Source organism: Saccostrea cucullata, unplaced genomic scaffold (assembly GCF_032062105.1).
Source record: "Saccostrea cucullata isolate Sc308-1 unplaced genomic scaffold, CSIRO_AGI_Scuc_v1 ctg6554, whole genome shotgun sequence".
NCBI lineage: Eukaryota > Metazoa > Mollusca > Bivalvia > Ostreida > Ostreidae > Saccostrea > Saccostrea cuccullata.
Window position 1 is genome coordinate 91,121 of NW_026918540.1, and position 13,206 is coordinate 104,326.

A 13,206-nucleotide genomic window follows, 5' to 3' on the forward strand; every position below is an offset into this window, starting at 1 on the left:
AACAGTTTGACTGCTTGATGTTCAGGTGTAAAGAAGAAGATTTTTAAAGATTGCATTAATTTTTGTGGTTTTGGCCCCACCCCCCAAGCCCGACGGGGGGCAGGGATCACGAAATTCACAATTTTTGTTCCTCTTCACCCATAGATGCTTTGTGGTAAATTTTGTTGAAATTGGTTCAGTGGTTGCAGAGAAGAAGCTGAAAATGTTCAAAAGTTTCTGACCGATTGACGACGAACGACGTACGACGGACGACGACGGACAAAAACAGATAGCAATAGGTCACTGAGTGACTCAGGTGACCTAAAAACTGTATTAAATTCCTTAGTATAGGTTTAAAATCATTGATAGCATCATTTACAAATACGATAATTGAATCTTCTTGAGTAAACAATATTCATTTTAAAAAAATGAAATGTGAAGGTAATGAACAGTAATCACGCTAAAAAAAACATTACAGCACAACTTATTTTTTACAAAGCAAACATGAACCTCTGAAAATATCAGAGGTGAGATCAAGTGCCATTGTTGTGCTAAAAGCACTTAAAATTTTTTTAAAACTCGATCATTGGTTCTGTAGTTATTCTACACTTGTGAGAGCGTTTTTGTAAATTTTATTACATTTTGATTACTTTTCAACATGAAATTTAGTTTTAAAAAATTACATGAATTAGTTTTAATTCTTGAAGTAGCTTTCCCTTCCCTATTCATCCCTGTGTTTCATTAAGGGGGGACCTATGTCGTTCTACGTCAAAGCAGCATTATGTGACGTCACAATAGCGACGTTTGTTTTTTCCTGTTGACGTTTGCAACTGTGATATAGACATAACATTGTTTATAATCTATAATATACACCATTTACAAAAAGAAAATGAATTCATCATTTATAACAGTTTAATTTGATTTATGGAGTTTGTTGATATTAAAATTCTATTCCTTTGATTGATAATTCAGTTGTGAAGAAATACGTCGATGATATGCTGATATAAAAGTGCAAAAAGATAAGATAAGATTCATCAAAGAAAGCGGCTTCAATATGGAAAATATGTTAAGTTTTATGTTTTCCATTCCTTGTATTTTCTGGATAAAACCAAAAAAAAAAAAATTGAGAAATATACTTGTGCCTATATTTGTTTATTGATTTATAGAACGTAGATTTCATTGTAAAAGGCCATTCCTAGGTTCTAATAGGTAAACGTTTGTTGTTGACGGGGAAATGGAAGGGGGCAGAATGATTCGAATGAATAAGAAAAGAATAAATCGGTTTAAATTGTTTCTAATTAAAAAATTTATACTCGTTTTTTTTCGCAAAATAGTTTTTTATTCAGATGTTTGTCAGAGCGTACTTACCTTTATTAGTGCAGAAAGGTCAATATTTATGACACAAGAGTACAAAATTAAAGAAAATGTCATATTTCTCGTTTATTTTATCATAAAGGTATACTTTTTTCTTTGTTAAAATAAAGAGATGAATTATTTCTGTTAAAAAATATGAATTACAACATTTTCACACAAAGACTTTTTAAGATATTACCTGTTATGCATCTCGGAATTGTATTAATTACGACAAAAAAATGGGGTAATGATAACATTGTGCTCCATTATAATTTTTCATGCGGTATGAATTATAATGAATTTGCCTTCATTTTAAAGATACAAGTCATATAAATCAAATACCTGTTGATTTTAAATGCAATGAGAGATTTTTGGATCTTTTTAGCGCATATTTGAGGTAGAACATTAATGTTTCAAAATATTCTATTTTTAGCATTTCACACTGTTTTTGCACGTGCTCCTGTATAAAAATAAACATATAAAGGTATTGTTTTTAATACTTAAAAATTAAGAGCAAATGGTCAGGAAAGAAATGTCAATGTTTTGAAAATTTCACACAAAGACTTTTGGGACATAGCCCCCCTCCCCCCCCCCTCTTAAAGTGAATGAAATTGTTGTATGATGATTAAGTTTCAATTTCTATAAGGTTGATAATTTTTATGTGAAAATTTCGAACAATGACCAATGTCATTAGTTAATGTTCGTAAACAAAACAAATCATGCGAAGGGCATAAAACTCTAAATGCTGAATTGACAGACATACATATGACAATCAGATGATAAATCTTAATAGTCAATACACCAGCCATATTTACACGTACCAGTACTAATTGATATATTAATTCTAAATTTCATGTGCCTATCAAAAATATACTTAATGGAAAAAGAAACGCAGGGTAGAATAATATTCAATCTTTTTTTCACCGTATTACCGAAATTTACGAGAATTGGTCAGATGAGAATGTTAGTTACTATGCACCTAAGTCAGTGTTTAAATTTACTCAAGTGACGTGTTTCTTAACAAATCTTATTGCACCATTTGATGCAACTGACGTATATACATTGTTTTTTTTCAATATTTTCAGACAATATGAATTTCTTGCAATTCAATGATAAATTGTATTTGCTGACAAGGTCATTGTACCGACCATAGAATTTACGAAATGATGACTTTAAACGAGACTGTTGATATTCTTGTTTCATCAACTTGCTTGTCAATAATTTACCTCGTTTAAGAAATTGTTCATACGTAGAGCATGCTCTTGCGTATCGAATCAACTGAGATATATATACTCCGTATGCAGGTGATGAAGGTATTGCTGCATAAGTAAGGGAAGTTGACGATAGAAAAGTTAAAGTCATCACATTTATCATATAGCTTGGTTGTTAGATTACCATTACCTTTTTCAGGTAAAATATCCAAGTATGAAGCAGAAGTGTCGGACTCTGTTGTATCTTTTATCTCAAGCTCACCAGGATATATCGTGTCGACGTAGGAATGAAAATTATCATTATTAATTGACAATACGTCGTCGATATATCTACAGTGCAGGGAACTAATTTTGTTACATAAACCAGCATCAGGATCAGCATAAGTAGGATCAGGATAGAACTAGCATCAGCATCAGCATTTAAAAAAACAGCATTACTTGGATCAGCATCAGCAAGCAAAGGATAGAACAAGCATTGACCAAAGTGAAAACAGATAAAGGAAAGTCATTTAATACAAATTACAAATAAAAATTACCCCAAAAATTATTTTTAATGGCTTAAAATAGCGATGTTGTTTTTGAATTATCCACTTCCAGCAGGATAATCCTACTTCCGGTAGCATTACTAGCATTGACCTAGTTTCAAACCAGCATCAGGATAAGGATCAAACCAGGATCAGGATAAGGATAACTAGCATCAAAATCAGCAAGCAAAGGAAGCATCAAAATCAGCAAGCATAGGAAGTACCAAAATCAGCATTGATGCTGTAACAAAATTATTTCCCTGCACTGTAAATGTCGAGTTGAAGGCCACAGCAAGTGTTTTCTTCTTTTCACGCATAAGATTTTGCATAAATTCTGCTTCATATGAATATAACAATAAGTCTGGTAATAACGGAGCGCAATTTGTACCCATTGGAATTCCAATAGATTGTTGGAAGACCTGGTCTCCAAAAACCACATAGATATTGTCTATCAGAAACTCAAGCATCTTCTTGATGTCAACTTTAGAGTACTTATGTGTGCAATCAGAATCTGTTTTAACAAAATAATTTTTCAAATGACCAATGACGAGGTAAGTAAAATTACGAGTTCCATTTTTGTTGAAGAAGCAGCTGTCAATGATATCAAAAAGCCTGGATTTTAATTTGTCGTGGGGAATTGTTGTGTATAAAGTTGAAAAGTCGTAAGTTTTTAAGCTGTTGATTTTTGTAAAGGCTTTTGATTTCAAATTGGCCAAAAGTTCTTTAGAATTTCTAAGTATCCACATCTGATTTACACCACTTCTTGAATATATAGTTGTACAGTACTCTTGAAGTTTTTCCTTCACTACTGTCAATATTTTAGTGAGAAGTAACGAAAGAGGCTTGGTTGAACATATACTGGAACCTGCAATGTATCTTTGTTTGTAAGGATTCTTATGAAGTTTCGAAATCCAATATATATAAGGTAGTTCAAATTCATTTTGGCTCTGTGGAATATTAAAAGTATTCAAAACTGACAGGTGATTTTGAAGAATTTCTTCCTTAGAAAGAGAAGTATGAGTATAAGTAGAATTACCACTTGTAGAATTAAATCCAAGTTCTTCTAGAATGCAATTTATATAATGAGCCTTACAAACGAAGGCAATGTTGTTACCTGTTTTGTTGGCAGGAACCAGTACGTACTGATCGTGTAATCTATCTAAGTCTTTTTTTCACATCTGGTTTATTGAACACAGAAGGATAGATGGTTTTCATTTTGCCCCTCATTCTTTTAATATGTGAGTTTAACATGGATCTGATACATTTAATCCATTCTGACAATGTGTCAATGTCTTCTTTTTTTATCTGGCCCATCGTCTGGCGTAATTTTCAACAGAATCCATAATATTTATGAAATTCCGACGCCAGTTAAAGGATTGGGGCTCCCTCTATTTAGGACCTTTTAAAATAAGTGAATAATATAAAATTTTTACGTCACCTTAATAATTCCAGCAGGATTATAGTTATAGGGCGAAGAAGAACATGAACACGAAGGGGGATTATTTTTTAAATAGTCGATATCCAGGCCATGTAAAGTGTTTTTGTAATTGAAAAGTTTGGAAGCAATGGTCGATGTATATTTGTAGGAAATACAAGGTGTAGTCTTTAACTTGAAATATGGCGGAATACAGGACTGGTCCCTTTTGTGATTAATATTAGTTATATTAACCGCGTCAATTCCTTTATTGGCATATTGAAGTTTAAGGAAAAGACGGATAATATAACTAGGTACATGTACATAGTTGTAATGAGCACGAATTCCTCTTCCAAAATTGTGAATTTCCTGGCCTCTGGGTCAGGGGTTCTGATGTTAGGGCGGGGTCTATTGATTTAGAGCGCCCTCTTCAAAAATTATGAATTTCGTGTCCCCGGGTTCAAGGGTTCAGGTGTTGGGCTCTATTGATTATATAGTGAAAATGCATTATTTTTTTTTAAAGTTTTTTCTCTGCTCCTGAATAGTAAATAAACTAAGTCTAGTTGTAAGGAATAAGAGTTCCTCTTCCAAAATTTATTATTTTCATGTTGCCTGGGTCAGGGTATGGGGTGTGTGGGTAGGGTGGGGGGTATGGGGAGGGGCTTTTTTATTATATTGTGAATTGCATTAATTTATTTTAAATTAATTGTGAAATTGCATTAAATCATCTTTTCTGCTCCTGGGCAATAAAAAAATTAACGAAGTATATCTTAATTATGAAAATGGCAACATTTTCAGAAATTATGAACAACACATTTACTCTACTCCTGGTTATATGCAGAATATGAAAAAAAGTATATAGTTTTGATGTGCAAGGGTGCTTTATCTAGCATTATGATTTTCATAGCCCCTGGTTCAGATGTTCAGGCGTAAGATTGAGCTGAAAAAAATGTTCAATGTGCCGAGCGCTTGACGAGGGAATAGTAGATATATTTTTTAATAAAGTTAGATCAGTCGCAGCCGTAATTCTAGCACGAGGCCTCCGTATCCCAGAAGGAGTGCAAAAAGACAGAGATTTGAGTCATGTGTGTCACACTTTTAAGTGAGTGGGCATACATCGAAACTTTAATGTATGTTCGCGCGTTACTGTATCGGCTTCTTTAAAAGAGAAAAACAAAATTAAAGCACAATTTAATAATTATTGTTTTATTGTATTATAAGTCAATCGTTAAAATACTACAGAAAATAAATCACTAATAACAAAGTTATGGAACAATTTTCAGGGATCTTAGGGGGAATCAGATAACCACAGTGGGAGACAAGGCCTTCGGCGGTTTGTCAAAATTAGAGACACTGTAAGTATATAAAGATATAGCAATAAGAGTCTCATTTAATTTTATCAAGTGCCATAAAAGGAATGGTGCATAAGAGATGGATAACCTCAATATTATAGAAAGAATGGCAGTTTCCATGTTTTGCTATGGAAAACCCGAAACTTGTGTCCGAAAAAAAGTAAAATAGGAGATCAAAACAGCACTATGTAATAATGATTCTGTGATAGTTATATTAAACTTTATTCATTGGTATAAGAGGAGTAGCGGATACCCAAAAGCATAACAGCTAGGCGGGCGGGCGGACGGACGGACGGACACCCCTATAACTATATGCCCCATCCTTTCAAGTGGTAGGTATAATAAATAAATGAAATAAAAAATAATGATAAAATACTTAAATAAAATAATAACAAATATATAAATAAATGAATGAATAAATGAAATAAAAAATAATGAAAATAAAAAAAATTATAATTAATAATTATGTAAATTTAAAAAATCGAAAAACAAAATAAAAATTGATATAAATTTAGAACAACAGAGAAATAAAAAATAAATTGATAGATAAAAAAACAATAAAGATAGATAAAAAAATTGGATATTAAGAAAATAAAGAGAAAACAAAGTTTTTTAACGCAATAATTTCATTGTTTGCTCAGATGTTTTTAGCAGGTTACAATGTGAATTTCAAATTACACATTTACAGTTTATGAAAGTGTTGTTACTTGTTATTACTTATATATGCAATGCCTCCTTATTAGAATTGTGGTAACCACAACACTAATGTCCATTGCCCCCGAAATGAGTAATTTACAAATTGGTTTTTTTTTTAAATCATCTATTAGTTCTATGTTTCTTGAAATAATTCAATATAACGAAAAGTTAAGTTTTGAAAAGCTATTAATGATTATGTATGTAAATCTCAAGTATTGACAAGTTAAATTGATCAGTGTTATACTGATATATACAATATTTAACAGTTTTCTGCGTGAGTTTTTAAATGTTGTTTAACAGAAAATCCCCGATAGCCACAAATAACGAACATTTTTAGATCTGAACCTTTCTTTTATTTGAAATAAAAAAGGTGAAGGTAGCGAACAAAGATAGATCTCAAAAAATCTATAAACAATTTGAATAATATAAAGAGGGCAAAAACACGACCCTTGGTAATTCCAAAGTGGGATCAGGTGCCTAGGAGAAGTAAGCATCCCCTGTTGACCTGACACACTCAATGTGAATCCTGTGTGTTGATCAGATAGAAGGGACATTTCGTAATCGAATTTAGTATAAACAAAGACATAACAATGGGTCTGAAAAACGTCAGCTGTAATATGACCCAATTATTGGTTATATTTGCTAACAAAGTCATTATAACAACAATGAAATTCACGAAATGCCGAGTTTTAACAAGGTTGTTGAAATTCCGTTAATATTATCTTGTCTAGGAAGCTTGACTCGGTATAAAAATCGATCGAATTGGTAATATGTTCTTGAGTATGAAATAAGTTGGGAGATGTACATGTAAACACCATATATAGGAGGTAATACTACATAAATAAGGAAAGATGACGATGGAAAAGCTGTTTCATCTCTATTGTCATATAATTAGGTTGTTACTTGCACTTATCGTCTGCAGTCATTACAACATCCAAATACGAAACATATGCCAGACGCTGTGGTGTCTTTTATTTCAAGTTCACTGGGATATTTTGTGTCGAAATCTGAACTGCTACTAAATGTTGTTAACTGAAAGTACGTCGTCAGTTTTCTGTAGGTGTACAGATATTTACTTTTTGTAAAAAAAAAAAAATGATGATATGGAGGGATTATTGTAATCATGAATTAGCGATACAGATGTTTCTACCGTGCATTGTATTCATTTATGAAAAATTAAGGGTATTCATGAATTAAAGTATCGTTATTTGTGACAAAGACGTTAAAACATGAAACTTACGTTTTTTGTGCATATACTGTACCCAAATGGCAGGTTTATGGTTACAGCACGAGTTGTTCTCATGTAGAAGTTTTTGAATTAATTCTACTTTATAGAAACTGGTCGGCTAATAAAAGAGCATAATCAATACCCATCGTTATACCAACATTTTGTTGGAAGATCTGTGACCGAAGACAACATAAATATTCTAAATAAGGAACTCCAGTATCGTTTTGATATCAAGTTTAGGAGTTGGACATATACTGTCCTATGAATCTAACAATATGTTTCTTCCACATAATTGCCTAAAATTGAGTTAAGAGTGATTTTCTTTCAAGATTTACAAAGGCCAAAAAGAACATATACTTCTCTTATAAATCATGGTATAATAAAAGTTTTATATGAAATTCGAAGTTAACTCACAGTAATCATGCCTTTAAATCAAAGTGAATGTTAACCTAAATTGTAAGTAGAGCTAACAGATGCTGAGCTTAAGTTCTTGTTATCTTAATATTGCATTTATAATTGGAGTGGTTAAGTTCTTCAACTGAAATGGCATTCGAACAATCAGTATTATATTCAACAACGAGCAAAATGCACAAGACATACTAGCTGAGATCCTTTATATACTGGTTCCTTCAACACAAAGTGCACCGTCACGGTAGTTCAGTTGGTAGAGCGCTCGCCCTGTGATTGGAAGGTCGTGTGTTCGAATTACGGCCGCAACTGGCTTAATGCAATAGAAAATAGGTTGTGATTGATCCTTAGCCAAGCGCGCTCGGCACTCTGAAATGAAAATTGCAGGTCCTCTGGATGAGACATTTAAACCAAGGACTTGTGTTACGGTAGGCGTTCGAACGATCAAGAACAGTGACAGCTCAATGGCCCTGAGTACCTAGTAAAGGTCTTAATCTAAAGCTGTTCAACTGTATATGTAAACATGCACTAAATCTCATACTTGTAAAATTGTCTGGATATTCTGTTTATTTCTTTGGATTTTGATGGCAATAAACCGAATGCTTATAGCAAAAATACTCGCTTAAATAATTTCAAAAATCTGTTTCAGATGGCTGAGCTCCAACAAGATAACTACAATTCAAAACAACACCTTTAATGGTTTGCAAAATTTAAAAATACTGTAAGTATTTTGCAGCTGCATCAGTAATCTAAGCATCAGATTAAAAAAAAAATATGAGGTGTGTATTAGGTTTCAGGAATTACCGAGATCAAAGACATATTACTTTCTTCACACTCCTTAGAGATCCGCCAATATTTGAGAACCCAAAGTAAGTGATGAACATAAATGACAAAGACTGTTAATGGAGTTCTGTTTGCTTGAATCATAACCAGAAAATAACGAGCTTATTGTTTGATGTGTGACTCTCATACATATACCAAACCGATTTTCTCCCTTTATATTTCTTTAAAACACTGGACAGCAAATTACGGTTTATATAAATTCCAAACATTTCATGAGTTATCATTAAATGGTTGGACTGTAACAGATGGAAATGACGTAAGCTGCATATTTCAAAACTTGCCAGTAATTGTTCTGCATTGTTGCCTTTTCCAATTTTGTGAATTTTATAGCCCCTGGGTCAGGGGTTTTGTGGTAGGGCGGGGCTCTATTCATTATATAGTAAACATGCATTAATTCTTTGAAAATTTTAACTCATTCTTGGTATTATATAAACAAACTTAGTGCATGGTTGTGATGCACAAGGATGCTTTTCTCCAAAATTGTAAATTTCATGGCCCTGGTGATTGGGGGCTCGATTTTATTATATAGTTAAAGGCATGATTTCTTTGAAATTATTTTTTCCTATTCCTGGTTATAAAGCAAAGAATCTTAGTGTATAGATATGACGAACAAGAGTGTTTCTTTCACATTGTGAGATTCTTTGGCCTTAGGTCAAATGGTCTCATCTGAGGGCGGGGCTCTATTTAATTTTGTTAAAAATATTGATAAGGGTTATGAAGTGAAAATGTTCTAATTCTTTGAAAGTCTTCAATTAAGTGCATAATTTTAATGATGAGGATACCTCTACCAAATTTGTGAATTTCATGACCCTGGGATATGGGTTTTTTGTGTAAGGATAGGGCTGTGTTGAATCTGTAGTGAAAATGCATTATTTCATTGAAAATCTTTTCTGCTCCTTGGCATATCACAGGAAAACAGAATCAAAGTTTTCATAAGCAAGGATATTTTCACCAGAATTTTTAACACCAGGACCATTTTGTCAAGCGTTCTAGTCCTAGCCAGAGCTCTATTTATTCACCTTTTGCCATGTACTTTTGATAATTGATCATTGTAAATAATGCAATTAAATGTTTTTAGAATAAAAGAATTATGCAAAAATATTTATTGTATAATACAAAAAGTTCTTTCATAGTTTTGATGATCAGATAGACTTGCAAATAATAAATAAATAAAAATGAGACAAAAATAACTTAAATGTTCTTCAAAGACCAAGAGAAGCCAATGTGAGAGGTCACAATACGGGGATTAAAAAAGTACAGAAGAACTTTCTTTATAGTCTGCATGGTGATAGTACTAAATGACAGATTAGAATTCAATGTTTTAGTTGTTAATAAATACTACAAAAACCATTTCATTGATCCTGGCTATCCCATTTGTCTTGCTTTTGGGCAACAAAACTTTTTCATTCTATCACTCTATGTTCTATTTTATGGATCCTTTAAATTGTTATATTATACTCAGATGACCATTTAGGCCCTTGGGCTTTTTGTTAGTTTTTTTAATGATATCTCTGGGATTAATCATTTCTCTTTTTATGGTATGTGAATAAAATAGTGTAGCAGTTAAGAAATATGCAGTCAAGGTCAGGTGCAAGAGATGTTCAGTCACACATCGTTATCTCGAATTCGATGGGACCATTAAGTCCGAGATATCCAAGGATTCAAGATATTCAGGGTGAATTACCTAAAATCCAAATTCTGACCTATACGCGGCACAATACTGTCATTGAGCAGTGAGGGATCTCGACGTTTGGCAAAATTGGCGATACTGTTAAGTATGAAATATATGGAGATAACGAACAGTATTCAAGATCAAAAGTCCATAAAACATTGTTGAGGCTGAAAAAAGGACGCGGGGCCTAATTTATATGGGAAAGGTTTACTTTGACGTCACACAAAAATATGACTTTTATATACTCATAATACCATGAAATGAAATAATTTGCAAATTGAAACTGTATTAGCATGACAAACAACAAAATAACTTATCAATGCATTAAAAAAGATTGCTAGTTAAATCCCATACAGCTGGTTATAAAGAAAGCACTTATCTCGATTCACTTGTCAATCATGACGTCATTTTGGTAAAAATGATGTATTTCATGTGCTGTGAAAGGCAGATTGAGGAATTTTTAACAATTAAAATGCGTTTTATTATAAAACTGAATATGTTTTACAGGTTTCAAATAGGCTATTAACACCAAGGTGTATCCTTTGTTTAGTGCGATTATTCATTAACTATCGAGAGAATGTATTTATATAATTTGTCGTGTTTTTATGTTCAGTTTAGGTATATTTTACATCGAGGTGCCTCATTAAATCGTTCTTTCGCAAGGGCATACACTAAATAAATCTTAATCATTTTTTGAATATAAATAAAGGATATGTTTCTGAACTTGAAAAGACTTCTTCGCCAAGCTACCTGCGTTAGAAGTGAAAGCTAAAAGATTTTTAGATGAGACCTTCGTTTCACGAGCTCGAGAGGCCTTTGTACGATAAGTAACCTTTACTGCTCACTGCTCAGTGGCCCTGAGTTGTCCAGTATAGTATTTTAAGCCCTTCATCCGTGCATGGACACCTCAACACGAGAGAAAAATACTTGAATGGGGTATAAAAAACGTACAATCAATCAAAAAAAAAAATTAATAATCGAGATCGTACGATTAACCAGGGTTCTCCAAAAGGGGTTTTACCATGGCGGCCCGCCATGGTTAAAATCAGCATCCGCCAAGATTAAATTTTATTGCATTTCAGTCCTGACACCTACTTTTTTTAATGACTTGAGTAGTTAATTGTGTTATTACTACGACTGCCGTGCACCTGGCATGCCTCGAAGGAAAGCGGACTGTCCTAAACAAACATGTCGTTAATCAGCGACTATGCTGTGAAGCGTGTCAATCAATGGACAGTCAATCAGAAGATCATTATTTTGAGAGATAATTTTCCTGTACACATGCAAATAATTTCAGGGAACTTCAACATGTTCACTAGATTACAACACCGGTATTACGAGTACAATGATGGTCATGCTTGCGATTCAAGTTTCTGTGTCAGAAAAAAATACTCTGTAAAACTCTTATTTCTCTGTATTTAATCAATTTCCCATGCACTGTTTTTTGAGCTTTAACTTTATTATCTATTTGATAAAATGTGCATAGAGCCTGCGTCTCAATCGCCGTCTTAGTTTTAGAGTTACTTTCCGTTGTTAGGAAACGTCGCGTGGCGCTATTTTTAGCTCTGGGCACGTGGAGCAGTAAACAAAACTGGGTGTTAAATGCAATATCGAGAAAAGTAAAAACAATTAGAAAAAAGGACACTGGTCTAAATGTGCCTCTGTGTGTTAACTTAAAAAAAACACTACCCATTCATCAGTTTTAGTCATATTGAAACAAAACATTTCAAACAACAGGCTACAATATTTATAATTATTAATCTATAAATGCCATGGTTACCTGTATCAACATTTTTTCTTTAAATTCCTTCAGAAGGTTACTAAAGTTTTTGGCAAATTTGGTACATCTGTGAAATGAGATACAGGATAAATCCTTCTCAATTTATATGTACATGTATTTTTTTTTAACTTTAAAAAGTTATAATTTCATTTTTTGTTTTGCAATGGGTAAGTTTTAAAATTGTAAAACCAATCATTGATTAAAGAAGATTAGGAAGTCTAAGATGCATTAGTGTTTTCGGCCACATTTCGCCTTCGCGCAGCTTCCTCCATAGTTAAATTTTCAAATGTGGAGAACCCTGGATTAACATTATAAGTTTAAAAGGTCCGGATTTTTTCCGGATCATTTTTGAATGTATATGTAACACTGATTGCAATAAATAAACTAGAGGTACTGTGAGCACTGAGCTCATTAAATGATAACCTCGCCTGCAGTATGATTATAATGGTCCATGTTTTGCTCTCAAAGACCCGATATAAATATCAATTCAAAAAGTAAAATGGCACTATAAAGGATATGAGAAAGTATCATTTAATTGTATTCAATGGTACAGGAGATTTTGCGTATAAGAGATGGATACCCTTCAATATTATAGAAAGAGGAGCAGTGTTGATGTTTTGCCATGGGAAAACTGAAACATATGTCAGATCAAAACGTAAAATAAGAGGTGCACAATGGCACTATATAACAAAGATTCTGTGAAAGTCTCATTAAATTTCATTTCTTGGTATGATAGGAATAGCGGA

The 13,206-nt window shown here is 32.8% G+C and overlaps 1 protein-coding gene across 3 annotated transcripts in view; it reads left to right on the top strand.

The window, feature by feature from the left end:
- Nucleotides 1-13,206, top strand: part of LOC134267615 (leucine-rich repeat and transmembrane domain-containing protein 1-like) — a 65,644-nt gene that overhangs the window by 32,794 nt on the left and 19,644 nt on the right. For all 3 annotated transcript variants that reach the window (XM_062749821.1, XM_062749814.1, XM_062749830.1), the window contains 2 exons: nt 5,765-5,836; nt 8,815-8,886. In XM_062749821.1, coding sequence (XP_062605805.1) covers nt 5,765-5,836; nt 8,815-8,886 — 144 coding nt within the window. The remainder of the gene's footprint in view (nt 1-5,764; nt 5,837-8,814; nt 8,887-13,206) is intronic.